Source organism: Lynx canadensis, chromosome X (assembly GCF_007474595.2).
Source record: "Lynx canadensis isolate LIC74 chromosome X, mLynCan4.pri.v2, whole genome shotgun sequence".
Lineage (NCBI taxonomy): Eukaryota > Metazoa > Chordata > Mammalia > Carnivora > Felidae > Lynx > Lynx canadensis.
Window position 1 is genome coordinate 112,323,133 of NC_044321.2, and position 18,478 is coordinate 112,341,610.

The 18,478-nt window shown below is 46.2% G+C and overlaps 1 protein-coding gene across 11 annotated transcripts in view; it reads right to left on the minus strand.

Moving 5' to 3' along the window:
- Window positions 1–18,478, minus strand: part of ATP11C (ATPase phospholipid transporting 11C) — a 171,261-nt gene that overhangs the window by 21,101 nt on the left and 131,682 nt on the right. For all 11 annotated transcript variants that reach the window (XM_032592225.1, XM_032592221.1, XM_032592216.1 and 8 more), the window contains 4 exons: window positions 17,699–17,801; window positions 16,354–16,499; window positions 8,798–8,857; window positions 1,450–1,577 (listed from right to left, as the gene is read on the minus strand). In XM_032592225.1, coding sequence (XP_032448116.1) covers window positions 1,450–1,577; window positions 8,798–8,857; window positions 16,354–16,499; window positions 17,699–17,801 — 437 coding nt within the window. The remainder of the gene's footprint in view (window positions 1–1,449; window positions 1,578–8,797; window positions 8,858–16,353; window positions 16,500–17,698; window positions 17,802–18,478) is intronic.

Consider the following 18,478-nt stretch of genomic DNA (forward strand, 5'->3'; position numbering starts at 1 on the left):
GCTAATCACTCAAATGGCACACCTGTTGCAATACTACCCAGAATGTCACCTGGCCGTCTTGAATAAGGAACAGCTTCATAATGGAAACACAACTGATCCTTGTCCGCTTGGTACTGAGCACCGTGGGGCTTCCCGAAAACACGGCGGTCGTGCACCTTTTCCCTGCTAGCGTTTCCAGGTGTACGAAGGAATGTGAAATTCGGGGGGTGCATAGAGCAACGTGTTGCTGTTTGCCCTAGAAATACTGCAGGAGGACAGAGGGGGCTGCTTCTTAGAAACAAGCTCTCGCCACAGACAATAAGTCACATTCTCAAGGCAACTGGGAGCCACAGGGAAGGCACCTTCCTAAAGATGCCTGCAGCGTGTGCCCGGCAAGTGCCAGCCAGTGAGGCTTCTGCGAGTGTCACTGAGCGGATCCTGTCTTTCTAGACTGTCTCCCGGAGTTACATTACGCCCCGTGGGAAGAAGGGCAGGGGCATCATGGTATGCTGGGGGAGAGGCGAGGCCTTCCAGCTGCACTCAGATGAACGACGAGGCTGCTGGAAACTCCCAACACGATCGCCGACAAGCACGAGAACATGAGAGAGAATGGAGATTTGGGGAGCAGCCGCCCAGCAGCTCAGGCCTGAGCACCTGCCATGCTGGGAGGCGGCCGATGTACTGTCCCTCTTCCCTCTACAGACCTACGGTTTCCTATTTAAATTTCTCTTGAACACACGGAAATTAGCCACATTATGTCTCGTTTCAGGTCACGGCGTTTGGGAAGTGCCCCGAGTCACTACATCCCCGAGGGTGAAACCTGGAACGTGCTGCGCGGTTCCGAAGGAAGGATCGGAGCGATCCACACCGACAGTCACAGGCTGAGGTCGGGGTCTTGTGACCGCAGGCGAGGGGGAGGGCGGCATTTTGTGCTGGGCCACAGGTACGCACGGAGCCCATTCACGTGGATGTGAGCAAGTGTAGCCTCTACAGGAAACCGCGCGGTAACTCCCGGGCTATACTCCTGCAGTTCCCTCACTGAAACTCCACGGAAACCCTGAAAATAGTTTGTACTCACTCAGCAGCTTCCTTCGGGTTTTCAACATTCTTAATGCATGAAAGCGCGCAGCACAGGCCTGAAGCTATGGTGGGGGAGGGTGTCAGAGTCAGATTAATAGCTACCATCCCCCTGAGAGCTTCCTGTGTGCCAGGCACTGTGTGCACATGTCTTATTACATGCAGTCCCTCCTTTACTCCTCGCAAAAAACGCTGCCATCACCCGTATTTTACCGAAGATGAAACTGAGTGGTTCACACGCATCCCAGGATGGTACCTACACCCAGGACACAGGCCATCTATCTCCCGGCTGAATGGTACCAGGGGGGCCGCTGCGTCCTTCCTACCTGCAGAGGAAAGGAAACCCACGGTTTTGAGGGCCTGAAGTGGTTTTTAACTCTATGTTCCACTTACATATACAGTCGGGGATCCGAGGCCAGGGTGTCAATGTTGATGTGCTGTTCCAGTAGGCTGTAGGCCAGGATGGGCAAGGATGTGAAGCAGATGTTGTACATTGTAAGGTAAGCGGCATCGTACAGCGGCTGAAATGACAAACGACAGAAGAAAAAGAAATGTAGGTGTTTGGGGAAAAAAAAAAAAATCACAAGCAAAAACAAGAGAGGATCCTTTCACGTTTTCTTTTTTGTGATAGTAAAGGAAGTTCATAAATAAGGTCTCTCTGATAACTACAGAAAAGAAACATGCTGTGCTAGATCATATTCATATACCCTCCCTTTACAAAGGATCTTATTCAGGATGTTTCCATGCTATCGGCTCTATCTCCCTTTTTGTTTTTTTTAATGTTTATTTTCAAGGAGAGAGAGACAGAGCGTGAGCAGGGGAGGGGCAGAGAGAGGGAGACCAAGAATCTGAAGCAGGCTCCAGGCTCTGAGCTGTCAGCACAGAGCCCAACGTGGGGCTCGAACTCACAGACCGTGAGATCATGACCTGAGCTGAAGTTGGACGCTTAACCGACTGAGTCACCCAGGCTCCCCAACAGCTCTATTTCTAACAGATATTTACGAATAGATTTTGAGATTTGTCGTTGCCAATTAAGTATAAGCCTGGAGCCCCTCAGGAAACTAAGCATAGGCAGTGGCCAGCCTGTGTCACAGTGGTTCTGTCATTAATATTTTACAAGGTTTTATTTGAAAAAATATATTTTTTGAATGTTTATTTATTTTCGAGAGAGAGAGCGCACGCATGCGAATGAGGGAGGGGCAGAGAGAGGGAGGAGGACAAAGGATCCCAAGCAGGCCCTGCGCTGACAGCAGCAAGCCCGATGCGGGGCTCGAACTCACGAACCGCGAGATCAGGACCTGAGCCGAAGTCAGATGCTTAACTGACTGAGCCACCCAGGCACCCATTTTTACATGGTTTCAAAGATCGCTATCACCTTCTCCAGGCTATATTTATGACAGTGAATGTGGCCATTTACTATGGATTCTAAATGTATTTGCAAAAACAAAGCTAAATATGCGTATACAGGCATGACTTTCCCAGGCTCCAGACCAAAATTTCCAACTTTGTGCTGGCTGTCCATAGGCACCTGCAACTCATAATGTCTAAAACCAAACTCATTAACTTTCCCCTTAAATCTGCTTTCTCTTATGTTCTCTACCTCAGTGAGGAGCCCCCATAATGTCTGCAACCCTAGTATCCGCCTAGGTGCTCAAGAAATATTTTGAAATCAGTGATTCTCCTACCTCCATAGCCACTTCTTCTTCTTTTTAATGTTTATTCATTTTTGAGAATGCACGCGACAGAGACAGAGCACGAGTTAGGGAGGGGCAGAGAGAGAGAGGGAGACCCAGAATCCGAAGCAGGCTCCAGGCTCTGAGCTGTCAGCACAGAGCCCGATGCGGGGCTCAAACACACGAACCGTGAGATCATGACCTAAGCCGAAGTCGGACACTTAACCGACGGAGCCACCCAGGCACCCCCGCCATTTTTTCTGTCTCCTAGTCTTCCCGAGCCCTCTGTTGGGAGTGTTCCAGCACTCACTGTTTGGAACCTCCTACTCACTCTCTAGGTGATCCCATCAGCCCTGTGGTTTTAATACCATCCATTCGCTGAACATTCCCGAATATTTATGTTTGGCCCAGACAAGCCCCCGTGTATCCAGCTGCCCACTTGACACCTCCTGAACTCAACTCCTGACCTGCCCTCACCTCAAACCTGCCCCTCTTGAAGTCTCCCTCATGTCAGCAAAGGGCAACTAAACCTGGGGTATTAATCACAACCAGAATCTCGGATTCATCCTCGACTCTTCTCTTTTTCACAGCCCACATCGAATCAACTAAGAAGTGTTTGCTGGCTCTGCCTTTAAATACGTTCAGAACCAGATCACGTCTCAGCACCTCCACAGTTACCACCCTGCAAGCTTCCTAAATGGCTCCCTGCTTTGCCTTTAACCTACCGTCTATTCTCAACACAATGGCCTGAGTAGTTCTGTTAGAAAATAAGTCAAATCAAGTCATTGTTTTGTTCAGACTCTCCAGTGGATTCCTTGATCTCTGAAAGTTTAAAAAAAAAAAGGGGGGGGGGGAAGGGTTCCTGCGAAGGGGTGGCTATACAGTCCCCACTTGTTCTGGCTTCTTCTACCTGTCTGGCTGCGTGTCGTGTTTCTCCCAGTTCTTGCTCACTCCACTCCACCAATAATGCCTCCGTCACTCTACCTCCAACATGTCAGACACACTCCCGACTTTGGACTTCCTTTGAACTGTTGCACCTGCCCGGAACACTTTTCCTTTCGACAGCCTCCCGGATGACTCCCTCACTCACAAAGATCAGCTCAAATGTCACTTTCTCAGAGAGGCCGATCTGGACTTACCTTGCCATTCCCTCCCTCATGGACGCATTTCCCCCTTTATCCTGTTTTTTATTTTCCTATAGCACTAATCGCCTTTTATCCAATGTTATAAATTTGTTAGTTTTATTGTCTCTGTCATCACACTAGGCAGCCCCCTGCCATCCAGAAGCTCGAGTGCCAGGACAACAACAACACGGGAACAACAACAACAACACCACCACCACCACCACCAGACAAGGTTATTCTGCCAGGTCGCAGAATAGTGCCAGGAGCATGAATAACTTCACAGAACAGCAGCACCAGACGAGGCTGCCCGGCTTTTCTCAGGCTATAGCTGACAATAAAGTAAATAAAAATCCCTGCGGGGCGCCTGGGTGGCGCAGTCGGTTGGGCGTCCGACTTCAGCCAGGTCACGATCTCGCGCGGCCCGTGAGTTCGAGCCCCGCGTCGGGCTCTGGGCTGATGGCTCGGAGCCTGGAGCCTGTTTCCGATTCTGTGTCTCCCTCTCTCTCTGCCCCTCCCCCGTTCATGCTCTGTCTCTCTCTGTCCCAAAAATAAATGAACATTGAAAAAAAAAATTAAAAAAAAAAAATAATAAAAAAACATAAAAATCCCTGCCCACATAGAGCTTAAATTCTAGTGTGGGGGTAATTCTGTGACTCAGCATTTCGCTATTCTGAGACCACGATGGCTCAAGACAAGAACACGACCTCTCCGTAGTCACACTGAGCACAGAATATGAATATTGTCCAAATGACAAAGTTAACCTCCTGGGTAAGATTTACTAAAATGCTTAGTCACAAAATTACCCCCACTTAGTGACAGCACCCAATCTAGAGCAAGCCTCCCCACCCACACCCTTCCCCAATGACCTAATTCAAACCCAACCCCCCCCCCCCTTTTAAGATTTTAAGTAATCTCTGCAACCAGCATGGGGCTCGAACTCATGACCTCAAGATCAAGAGGCACGTGCTCTACTGAGCCAGCCGGGTGCGCCAACCCCAATCTTCTAAGCCTTTTCTAATATTCTCTTCCTGAGAGGCCCCACCATTCTTCACGGTGCACACTCTTCCTTCGGCATGGAGTAGTAAACCTAATATGATCAACTACAGGGGTGTTCCTGGTGGTCTTTGGCTGGTGGTCTTGACAATACTGAGCCCCTAGAACAGAACTTGGCGTACAGAAAACATTCAATAAATATTAAATGAACGAAGCAGGAGAGATTGGAAGTTATAACACACACATATATAAAGGACTGATCTGACACCGTGGATCTTTTTTTTTAATGGAAAGAAAATTAAGGTATGCTATGACCCTCGCTTTACTATATTGAGTTCCACAGGTTTCTACAAAGTACTAAATGTTGTCATATAACCATGTGGCCCGAATAAGGGAGATCCTATATTCATATGTATGTTCCCACATATAAATGTTTTGTGATTAATAAAATGCATTTAAATGTTAGTGACACAAATGAACAGAATTAGGCATTTTTCAATCAACGGCTACTAAAGATACAATTACTGTCACAATAGGGGCGGCTGATTCAAAAGGGTTGGGAACAACTTGACTAGAACGTTAGTTCGTTTATTAGTTGACTTCAAAAACACTTGCTGAGTGCTTACTAAGTGACAAGTACTGAGGATAGAGAAGAGTCATGCCTTCCCTGCCAAGGAGCTCAAGTTCTAGAGGGGGAGGCAGAGTGGTGAGTGTGCAAGGAACTAAGGGAGCCCAGGGGAAGGGACCTGAACTCTGGCCCGCAGTAGAGACCATGCAAGAAAACGCATGCAACGTTCTCAACGACATTAAAAATACGGCTCCTACACAGAATACACGAAGGTTTCCACACAGCAAAAATTATCTAACGAATTAAAAAGTACCTCCAAATAGGTGTTTTGTTCCTTTTAATTCTCAAGGGAGAGGATTAGTTTGTTGGGACACAATACCATGTTTTCATCGGAAACCACCCCATTTTCACTAATGAGAAAACTAAAACAACGATAACAAACAAACAGGAAGATGGCCTGGTATGCAATTTGGTCTTGAATTTCACTCAAACAAAAGAAGCATCAATCTCTTTTTGTTCCACTACGATACTTCCATGTTACCTGAGAGATAACGGTAATTCTTAGATGGATAATTAGGAGACAGAATGCCCTCAAAAAACCCAACAGGTTTAGTTGATAATACTTTCTTATTAAACCTCTTATAAATGTTTTCTTTTCACAAAGGAAAAAGACCAGTATTATCTTTGCTAAAGAAAAGAGCTGCTTTTTGGGGCGCGTGGGTGGCTCGGTCGGTTAAGTGTCGGACTTTGGCTCAGGTCACGATCTTGTGGTTCCTGAGTTGGAGCCCCACATCCGGCTCTCTGCCGTCAGTGCAGAGCCTGCTTGGGATTCTCTCTCTCCCTCTCCGCCTCTCCTTTGCTTTCATGCACGTGCTTTCTCTCTCTCAAAAATAAACAAACGCTAAGAAAAAAGAAAGGGTTGCTTTTTGCTTGAAGAATCTGAATCCTGGTCCCATTTCTACATTCTCTATAATCCTGCTCTCCAAGTTCTAGGGTCGTGGAGAACATGGGATGTGGACCCGAGTTGGAAAAGGCTTACTACCTGTAGGCACTCCAAACCTAAGTACGATTAGGGCGTCTGGGCAGCACAGTTGGTTAAGCTTCTGACTCCTGGTTTTGGCCCAGGTCATGACCTCACAGTGTGTGAGTTCAAGCCCCGCCTCGGGCTCTGTGCTGGCTCTGTGATCCAGAACTGGCCTTGGATCCTCTGTCCCCCCCACCCTCCCTCTGCCTTCCCTGCTAGTTCTATTTCTCTCTAAACAAACAAACAAACAAACAAACAAACTTAAAACCAAAAAAACAACAACCACATTTGCAAAAACGGTTGCTACATCCAGCACTAGCACAAGGTCAAAGTAAAAAATAAAGATATTGCAAACAGGCCGCCGCCTTGGAGAGATCTTTTGACCCGATCCACTTTTTCTCTAAAACGTCTGCTAGCTCCCTCCCTCCGCTCCTTCAGCTCTCCACCCAAATGTCACCTCAGAGAGAACTTTCCAGATCATCTTCTCTGAAATAGCAGACTTCTGCAGTCATCCTCTGCCCATTCATAATGCTTTACTTTTTCCTTCAGGGTCTTTATCAGTACCTGACATACTTGGATGACTTTAGTCTCTCCCCTAATGCTATACTGCAGGCTCTGCTGGGGTGTAAGACTTGGTTTTGATCACTGTTATATCGCCAGCACTCAGCCTGGCACACAGGAGACACTCAAGAGATATTCGTCAAGCGAACGAACCTACCATCTGAGCAACTGAGAAAACCAAACGCCACCTCCCGTGGAGAGCTGAAGAGCTAAGGTCACCTAAGCAGACCCTGGACAGACCAGGGTCCGAATCTCAGCTGGCTTTGGAAGGAAGAAGTCCTTCCTTCACACAACTTGTACATGAGATAACAAAGGACGGCAAAGCAACACCCTTTGAGTTTGAAAAATTAACAACAGCGTTTTAACCAGGTTAAGCCAATTTCCCTTTAGGGCTTTGCTACAAAATCTGAAATGTCTTTTTAACACTTGCGTTCATCCAAGGACGCGAGGGATTAGAAACATGTGGTCAGCAGTGATCTGAATGTTCAGACAAAGCAGCTTCATCAGAAATTTAGAAAACTGTAACTAATACTGTTAGTCTTGGATACAAGAAGGCTGATGCAAGAGACAGGTCACCTAACGAAGAGGAGGCAAGTTCTAGGGAAAGAGAGCGGTCACTTCCTATTCAGAAGGATACACTGTTTTAAAAATACTGCCCCGGTGCCTGGGTGGCAAGGTCAGTTAAGCATCCGACTTCGGCTCAGGTCACGGTCCGTGAGTTCGAGCCCCACGTCGGGCTCTGTGCTGACGGCTCGGAGTCCGGAGTCTGTTTCGGATTCTGTGTCTCCCTCTCTCTCTCTGCCCCTCCCCTGCTCACGCTCTGTCTCTCTCCCAAAAATAAAATAAGCATTAAAAAAAATTAAAAATACCGCCAAGAAATTAAAAAAAAAAAACCCAAACCAAAACCACATTGCTTCCTACCAGGAGGAATGAAGCATGCCTTGAAATTTAGAAACTTGGTCCTCTAATACCTGTGGTGATGTTAGGAGCATCTCAACTTGGCCAAATCATGGAATTGCTTATAGATTAACCACAAAATTTCTCAGTGAGTATTACAGCTCCTGTGTTTGGCTATACTTCCACGAGAAGCAACACAAAATCCATTTTGGTGGTTAAAACTACAAATGTGCATGCCCATCCTGCCGCTTACGGGTCAAAATAACACAGAGCATAGTCTTTATGTAACAGACGTTCGGCAAAGAACAAAGGGCAAAAAATGTAGAGACGCTCAAGCAATCCAAGGCTTTATCCAGGGATCACAGCTTCTTGGCCAGTTTAAGGATCGTTTTTCTAGAAAATCAATCTGAGAGGCTACAAAGGGGTGAGGTTTTGTTCGATAAAGTATTAAACTCTACTATTTTAGGATTATTGGAAAACATGGTTTATACTGATTAAAAGAAATACTCTCGGGGCGCTTGGCTGGCTCGGTTAGAAAAGCATGTGACTCTTCATCTTGGGGTTGTGAGTTCGAGCCACACATGGGGTATAGAGATGACTTACAAATAAAATCTTAAAAAAAATAAAATAAAAGGAAAACTCTCAAGGTTATCTCAACTCCAACAGGACATACCAAATAACTTTCAAAAAGATAGTTAATAATAAGAACATCACTAAAGCAAAGATATAAACGTTTGCTATTGTCAAAAGCCGGGCCAAGAAGATCAACTGTTGAATCAAAGAAGAAAAAAAATTAAAAAAATCATTTGACTTTGAACATACCTCTCTACAGTCCAATACATAAAAAGGTAATTTATTAATAGCCAATGTCAACTACATTATAACAACTAGGGAAACAAACCTGTTGTGAGAATCCACAGAAGAACTGGTACAAAAATTGTGGCAAAATGAAACAAAGGTTCTGGAAAGAAATGGAAACAAGGGTTAATGTTTTCACCTCCCGAACTTTCTAAACTAACACAGGATACTGTACTCCAAATAGTCTAGAGCCAGTCCTAAGTCCTTCTAATATCGTAACACAATCAATCTCCATTAGAGGTTTAAGCAAACAAATCAAAGGCAAACGATTTCATTTACATTAATACCAATGTTAGCTTTACAAGCAGAAAGAGGATCTCACTTTAGGAGACCCTCTCGCATACAATAAAAACACCGAATGGTACTACCCCCCCCCCCACACGTGAACTTGATTTGCAAAATCGTAAACAGCCAGGATATTGTTACAGTGGATACTGACACTAACAATATCAACTAATGCTTTACTACCTGTATTTCTGTCTCATCAATCAACATATTATTACCGATCACCGATTATGTGCAAAGATCGTATTGTGGGGGATACGAAAAACAGAACCAAACTTCTTACTCCTAAGGGACGTATCGTTTAATTGGGAGAAGAGGAAAAACAAACAAGCAAAAATGCAAGCTGCGAATTCATCAGGCGGTAAACGCCACCAGGCAGGACTATAGATACTGCAATTAATGTCTTCCGGCAAAATGACCAGAACTGGTATTTTCAAATGAGCGCTATCCTTCAAGGTAGGATGTGACCTTACTTCAGGGCTGCTGTCACTTCTTCTGATGTTTCTGGATTCCTCTTTAGGTAGCTCCTTCAAGAGCCCAGTTTTGAGCTGTCAGAAAACCAGTCTCCTTCCCTGTGTCACACACCGTCACTTAGCTAATTTACCCGGCCAGGAGACGCGAGGCTGTTTTGAAAACTCCAATGCATCCTCAAAGGGTGAGCATCTGCCACAGCTGAGGATATTTAGGTGAATATACTGCAGGCTCTGGATGGTGTTCCTAAAGAAAAGTGCTCTACGTGTACTGAACAAGTCCTATGGCATCAGAGCGTCATAGCTCCCAAAGGCACCTCGCGGGACAGCAACGCTCACATGTATGCATCAGTTTGGGTAGAATGCGATATCATACTTTAAAATTAAAAAAAAAAAAAGTGTTCTGAGATTGAAGAAGGGAGTACTGGGGGGTGGAGGATTAGGGGGCTGCTTTGCGGGAAGGGGACGCCTGACTCTCCCTCTAGAATCTAAGTCCCACGAGAACAGAGACTTTGCCTGCCTTATTCCACTATGAATCCTTAGGTCCTAAAACAGTGCTTGACACGTGGTAACACATCCAAACACATCTGTTGACGCAATGAATAAAGAAATTAGAATTTGAAGGAGGTGTTGAAGATGGATAGGATACACCGACAGCAGGAACCAAGGCAAGGTGTATGTATTTTAAGCACAGAAGATAAGACAGGGTCAGAATGTGGCGCGCCTTAACCCCAGACGAATCCTTAGATAATGGAGAGGGAAATTTCTGGAGGACAAGTTAAAAAGTGGCATTTCCCAAACATTAATTTGGCTGAATTATGCAGGGTGGATTGAACAGAGGAACAGAAGGCAGGAACACCCGTCCCCGAGGCACTCCAGGAGAGGGGCAATTATTTGAAGATGCGAGGGCAAGGTGAGAGGAACGAAGGCTTTTCAGCTCAGCCAAAGAGGGCCGAAGGTATGACAAATCGTCTTGGGACAAAAGGCAGCAGTAAAAAAGAAATCCTGCTAAGTCAGTCACTAAGATAATGGGGGCAGAGATCCGAATGAAGACAGAGGGCATTATCTATACAAATAATCCCCTAAACTGGGAACAGGGATAAGTTAATGACTGACCACAAACAGCCATTTAAATTTTTTTTTTTTAACGTTTATTTATTATTGAGAGACAGAGAGAGAGCATGAGCAGGGGAGGGGTCGAGAGACAGGAAGACACAGAATGTGAAGCAGGCTCCAGGCTCCGAGCTGTCAGCACAGAGCCCGACGCGGGGCTCGAACTCGCAAACTGTGAGATCATGACCTGAGACCAAGTCGGACGCTCAACCGACTGAGCCACCCAGGCACCCCCACAAACAGCCATTTTAATGCCTGCTCTGTCTTCCTTAACAGACCATTCCTTCCATCTGGTGGCAGGTGCTCGAATTGCAGGCCAAAATCTTAAAGACGCAAACCAAGCCCCAGGAATGGGAGAAGGCCAGGCAGATGCGAACGGCAAATCTTCATGGGCTCTCCTACTAGGCGAAAGTGACAGAGAATGACCACCCGTCCCGGAGCGTGATGTACAAATAGTCCTGGACTGAGAGTAAATAAACCTATTGTGGAAATCTAGCTCTGTCACTTCTGAGCTGGGGAGCGAAAGGCAAGTTATGTAAACTCTGGGCCCTGCTTTCCATATATTTTATTTTATGTTTTAAACGTTTATGTATTTTGAGAGAGCGCGTGTGCGTGTAAGCGCACGAGCAGGCTGGAGGGGCAGAGGGAAAGGGAGAGAAGAATCCCAAGCAGGGCAGAGCCCAGCGTGGGGCTCGAGCTCACGAACTGTGAGATCATGACCTGAGCCGACTGAGGCATCCAGGCGCCCCTGCACGTATTTTAAATAGAAAGAATACTAATTGAGGGGCGCCTGGGCGGCTCAGTCGGTTAAGCGTCTGACTTCGGCTCAGGTCCTGATTTCACGGTTCGTGAGTTCGAGCCCCGTGTCGGGCTCTGTGCTGGAGCCCGCTTCGGATTCTGTGTCTCCCTCTCTCTCTGCCCCTCCCCCGCTTGTGCTCTCTCAAAAGTAAATAAATGTTAAAAAAAAAAAAACAAACAAATAATACTAATTGCTCACAGGAAATTCGTGAAGACTAAGAAAATAAAGGGCTTTTGTCAATCAGCAAAGTACCTTACATGTATTGGTTTAATCATCACTATCACCATCATCTGTTTGGCCTGGACACCAGCTGACACTGGATGGCACGGCCTTAGCAAATCTGTAAACCTGGGTTCACATTGATGTATTTCTTTTACAATTTTTTTTTAAGAAGGCACCGTGCCTTGAACTCACAACCCTGAGATCAAGAGTCACACGCTGTACTAACTGAGCCAGCCAGGCGCCCCTCACAGTTATGTGTATCTTTGAGAAAACACAAAGCTAGTACGACCTGGGATTTCTCACCAAAAACCAACACACGAAAGCAGTTGCTATGCTTTCCCTTCTGCGAAAAACAGCGCATGAAATCCAAACACCGTAATGGTTTGAGTCATTAACTTGCACATGAACTTGGTAATATACCTATAAACCAGAATCTGATTAAGAATTCTGGTGGGGCGCCACACCCCAGTTTGTGGGTTAGAGCCCTGTGTTGGGCTCTGTGCTGTGGTGCGGAGCCTCCCTAGGATTCTCTCTCTCTCCCCCTCCCTCACTCGTGTGCTCTCCCTCTCTCAAAATAAATAAACTTAAAAAAACAAAAGAACTTTGGTAAATTCTTTCCCCTGGTAGACAGAAATGGGTGGGCAGGCTCGGTCTAAGATGAACTCTAATGCTTGGTGATAAAAGAAAACCCAGAGTATTGTTGGGGAAATGACCTCAGTGTCCAATCACGGGGGTCTAGGATCCTGCACCATGATCGTATTTTAGGTGAATATTTTAACTGGGTGAGAAAATTGTTCACAACATACGAAGTGAAAAGGGCAAAGCACAAAACAGTATGTTTTGGGACTGACTGCTAGCAGGTAGGGGGCTTTTATTGGGGTGATGGAAATGTTCTAGAACTAGGGATGCTTGGCTGGCTCAGTTGGAAAAGCACAAGACTCTTGCTTTCAGGCTTGTGAGTTTGAGCCCCACATTGGCTGTAGAGACAATTAAAATAAATAAATAAACAAACTTAAGGCAAAAAGGGGCACCTGGGTGGCTCAGAGGGGTCAGCGACCGACTCTGGATTTTGGCTCAGGTCATGATCTCCTGATTGTGAAATCATGACATTGAGCCCCGCCCTGGGCTCTCTACTGTCAGCGTGGAGCCTGCTTAGGATGCTCTGTCCCACCCCCTCTCTGCCCCTCTCCTGCTCGCATGGTCTCTCTCAAAAATAATTAACATTAAACAAAAAAAAAAAAGATTCTCTCTTCCTGTCTCCCTCTGCCCTTCTCCTCCACTCACATGCTCTCTCTCTCTCTAAAATAAAAAAAAAAAATGAATGAATGAATGGCTTAAAAGTGTTCTGGAATTAGGGGCACCTGGGTGGCTCAGTCAGTTAAGAGTCCAACTCTTGGTTTTGGCTCAGGTCATATCTCACAGTTCGGGAGTTCGAGCCCCACATCAGGCTCTGCACTGACAGCATGGAGCCTGCTTGGGATTCTCTCTCTCTCCCCACCCCCGCCCCTCCCACGTCTCTGTTTCTCTCTCTCTCAAAATAAATAAATAAACTTAAAAAAACATAACAAAACAAAACCCAGTAGTGTATAAAAACAATATAGGGGCGCCTGGCTGGCTCAGTTTGTGCAGCGTCTGACCCTTGGTCTCAGGGTCCTGAGTTCTCGTCCCAGGTTGGGTGTAGAGCTTACTTGAAAAAAAAAAAAAAAAAGAACAACAAAACATAACAAAACACCAAGAACAATACAGACACACAATAATTTACACAGACAAGAGAATAAGTCACATAACATGTTACCATTGGTTCTCTCTGTGCCTATGATTATCCTTACAGGTGACTTCAAAAGCTTCATTTTGGAAAAAGAGCTATATATGAGGGATTTGAGAAAAGTCCCCATTGCGGAATTCTCCTTTTGGTTAGAGAATTAATTCAGTAAGCAACATTCTCAGAGAACCCTGTCCTGAGAATGACGCCAATGTTTTACATACTCAAAAAATAATTAAAATCAATCAAGATTAGAGAGGAAGGACCAAAATGGCATGCAAGTAAAAATGTAACATCACGCTATTACAAATAAATAATATAACCACGCTGAAATGGTGGAAAAGGAAAAAAAGGAACTCTGGAAACAGCATTTTGACTATATACTCCAAGGCTAAAGACAAAAACAGGTACATACAAATATATCACTCAAGTTAGTTAAGTTTGGTTGCTCACGGGGGTAGGACATAGCAATTCTGAAACGACTTTAGGAGTGTCGTAGGACTGAGCAAATCAGTGGACGGACTGAGCATCAGGAGAAGTGGGGTTCTCACCACTGGAGAAAGGAGGCCCTAGACAAGGAAAGGGGAAGGGCAGAAGGAAACCTCGTGGTGTTGGCTGCGATCCAAGGGTTAGGAGAGACTGAGTTCACATTCTGGGTTCCAGCCCGACCTAGTTGTGTGTATGTACACACGCATCTCTACGCAGATACAGACCTGCGGGTACGTGTGCACACACGTCCTAGCTCTGGCCACCGAGAAGGTCCAGAACCAACTGCAGCAGCAGCGATGAGCATAATTAGCACACAGATCTTGATTTCTAAATGCCATCTTTTTTTTTTTTTAAAGTTTATTTATCTATTTTGAGAGGGAGAGAGAGCACACGTGTGAGTGGGGGAGGGGCAGAGAGAGAGTGAGGGAGAGAAAGAAGCCCAAGCGGGCTCCATGCTGTGAGCGCAGAGCCCGACGATGCGGGGCTTGATCCTGCGAACTGAGATCATGACCCGAGCCAAAAATCGAGAGTCGGACACTTAACCGAACGAGCCACCCAGGTGCCCCCTAAATGCCATTTTCGAATAAAAGGAACCAGTGTTCCTTGGAGAATGTCTGAATCCAGGACTGGAGCACGAAAAATGTAAGATGCACCTCAGAGGGGCGCCTGTGGTTAAGTGACCAACTTCGGCTCAGGTCACCATCTCGCAGTTTGTGAGTTCGTGCCCTGCGTGGGGCTCTGTGCTGACAGCTCGGAGCCTGGAGCCTGCTTCGGATTCTGTGTCTCCCCCTCTCTCTACCCCTCTCCTGCTCACGCTTTGTGTCTCTCTGTCTCTTAATAATAAATGTTAAAAAAAATTAAAAGAAAAAAAGTAAGATGCGCCTAGAATATCATGCGGACCAGGAAGTAGGTCTTCGAAGAAGGTTGGGGGTGGGGCAGAGAAGGGAATGGGGAGTTGCTCATGCTAAGCATTCTTATCCCAATCAAATACAAACGAAAAACGATGGGGACACGTGGAAAGGACACAGGCTACATCTGTGACAATCTAAGTAACAGAATAAAGAACCACAGTCATGGATTTTGCATTCACAAAACAAAGTATCTGTTTTAGTGGCTGAATGCTCTTTTCCAAGGAAATTACACAGACCGATGTCGAAGGGTCTTTAGACTCCCAAACCGCCATCTGAATTAAGCTGTCAAAGTGAACATGGTCATGAGTGAGACATACGGACAACATGTGCCTCCATCATGATATGATGCACTGAGCAGGTTAGAAACTGCTTCCGGGGGACCGGTGCCAACAAAACGTAACCCGAATCTAATGATAAGCAAACATTAGAGAAACCCAAATTGAGGGGCATTCCACAAAGCAGCCAGGGCTCTTCGAGTATGCTGAGATCGTGAAGACAAAGAAGACAGGACATACTCCAGACTAAAGAAGACTACGGAGGTGTGATAACTATGGATCTTCAAAACTATGTCGTGTGTTATCCAAGGCGTTAACAGTAACTCTGCAACTTTCGGAAAGTCTGAAATTATTTCAAGGTGGGAAGTGAAAAAACAAAAACCCTTAAAAGCTATACCGAACAGAACACAGGACAAGAGATCAAGTTCCGGCCCATGTCCGCTGACGAGGATTTTCATACTTTAGACGTTACTTCACCTTCATGCATGCCAAGTTCATTACGCATACAACCAGTGGCTTGAGCTATACTCATGCGCTCCAAATTGCGCTCTGAGGAAATCTCTGTGCAAGACAAGGAGGTGGCGCGAGGCCGCGGCCCCGGCCCCGGCATCCTTCAGTGAGTGCAATCCGGCTTCCGTCTGCTTTGCCTGTACAATCTCACCTGAAAAGAGGGCTCTGCTACTAACGACAGCAGTTCAGAATACCGTTGAGGATAAAAGGGGAACCAACCATTGATACGGGACACATGGGTGAACCTCAAAAACGCTACGCTAAGCGGAACAGGCATGAACGAGCAGGTGTGATTTTATTCACAGGAAGTTCTTCTAAAACAGGCAAATCTCACGTGCAGAACCGCAGAAGTGATCTCTAAATTTATACAGCTTGTAAGCATCATTATATACCGTACAGCAATATAAATCAGATGAGTAACTGGTGCACGGTGGAGCAGACTGACCGGGACGGAGCACAGGGGAACTTCCTGGGGTGGTGGCTATGGGGTTGTAAACATCTGTCAAAACGGAACTGGAAGCTCTTACTGGGTACATTTTGTGGTAGTTAAACTATACTTCGAGAAGGCGGACTTAAACATTTCATCCCCAAACTCTTGCATGCAAAGGAACTCGTAGTTGCTGGTTCATTAGATCACGTATGTTTTGTAGGCCACAAATCGCAGTGCTAGGACAGCAGAAGAAATGTGTAAAATGGAGGAAAACCCTAAGACGGTGCCGGGCTAAACGGTGATACGTCAAATTGGAAATACTTTAATACATACCTTGTAGAAGAAATACTGTACAAGGTGTGCTATTCTCACGTAATATAGATGTCCGTGAGCCAGTAGCAATTTCTTTAAATGTTTAAACTTCGGAACGGCATAATCGCTATTCCTGGCTGCTTGGCGACCTTCTTTGCCTTTAATACCTAAAAAACAAAACAAAACACACAAGAAAAATCTCCATGGCATGAATATTTTATAAAATAGGCAGCCCCCTACTTTGTTATCTGCACACTTTTAACTTGTTAACATGACCTAGCTCACTTGTATCGTTTAGCTTTGTTTTTTTTTTAACCAAACGGAGCTGTAACAGTGAGACTGATCAATACAAAGTAAAATGAAGTTTAATTGGTAAGCACCTAACTATACCACAATATAAAACAACGAACCCGAATCGCTGCTGTAATCATTACTGGGCAAAGATTATCCTGAGGAGAAAATTAAATCTGAAAATGATTTGAGAGGCACTTAGGAAGTGCTTAAATGGCCGTGCCACTAGATAAGGGGCTGTAGCGAACCAACGAGAGCCCTGGGCTTTGTGGTCTAGGAGCTCGGAACTGAAGAGCTCCAGCGGGACGCTGGAGTCCTCTCGCTGAATGAAACTCTCGAGTACGGAGTATCGAGCTCAAGCAGCTTTAGGCCATGTCCACACTGAATAACCAACGAGTAAAACAGAGTGGCTCCGGAAAGGGTGCCTTCCAAATGGGAAGCGATTGGGAGGGCAAACTGCGGTGACTATAATCGCCAAGATACTTGATTCGATGATTTCTTCTCTTAACCCCCTGCCCCCAAAACCTGCCGGCCTATGAGGATTGCTGCCTGTCGGCAGCCTGGCATGGAGAACAACGGTGCGGGCAGGAGAAAAAGCTGTTGCTGCGTGCCAACAAATAAATTCAACGCTATGGCCCAAAGTGCCCGTAAATACTGCCGCGTGGAAAAGCGGCCAACCAATGAGCATCTCTTAGTCCCAACCGGTTAAGAATCTCGGAAGATACAGTGCAGCAACATAAGCACGCGATGTGGCCAGGGGCGGAGAATCACTCAACTTTCAAGCATGCCGTCAAAGGGAGCGCTGAAGGATCGACTGTACCGCCCGCGGGTTGGGGAAATTCCGCCTACTTGGCTGATATAAAGATGTCCTCTAATTTTACGCCGCTGTGTTCCCACCGGGGGTAGGGCTTTGGGGTGGACATGCTTAGGCGAGGACCTTCATTCAATTGGTGATTATCATTCCCAAGTTAAAATCCAAGACGGGCAACCAAAACGTTCTCTCTAGAATGTGAGACCATCTACCTGCGGGCGCTGCGGAGACCTTACGGATGCCATCTCGTTACGGGCTTCTTACCTATTCCCACGTGGGATTCCAAGATCATACTAACATCGTTGGCACCGTCGCCTATCGACAGTGTTATCGGGCTGCCCTTCAAATTCTTCACCATTCTGACAATCTGGACATTAAGTGCGAAAGAGGTAAAGAAAAGGTCAGAGCAGAACGTGAGGCTATACCACACTGGGGGTAGATGCCTTCTTCACACCTGTAAATGGAGGCCTTGGAAACAAGCAGAAAGGGAGTCGATGCATAGACGTACAATAGGCTTCAATTCTCAGAGGCAAAAGAACACAGCCTTCCCCCCCGTAACACCAGGGTCCACCTGGTTCTAAAGGTTCCGTGCGCGCATTAGGTGTCAGAAAACCTTGCCCCCTACCTATAGGAGAGGCCAACGTGTCCCTGTTTTGTCACTGCTTCACACACATCCTTTCAGATGAGGTGTTGAGTGTGAGAGTCAGAGTTACCCAGAAAGCTGGTTTTGGGTAACACGCACAGGGCTACCGGAATAAGAGTGGGTAGTGAGAGAACAACGCTTCTAGAAGCTCTCCATCTCTCCTCCCCGCGGACACAACCACTTCCTTCGGCGCATTCCCATATCGCCGGGGACTTACCTCATGGTAAGTTCTTACACCCATCCAGCGGCCAACTAAACTTCACTAGACCTCCCAGTGCCCGGTATGACTTAATCTCTGCTACAGGCAGCTGCATTTGTAGATGGGGACAGCTTCAAGATGGCTGCGATTTGCAGAAAGTTCCCTGAGATATGTTTATGAAGCCTGTCCCTGTTCCCTGAGT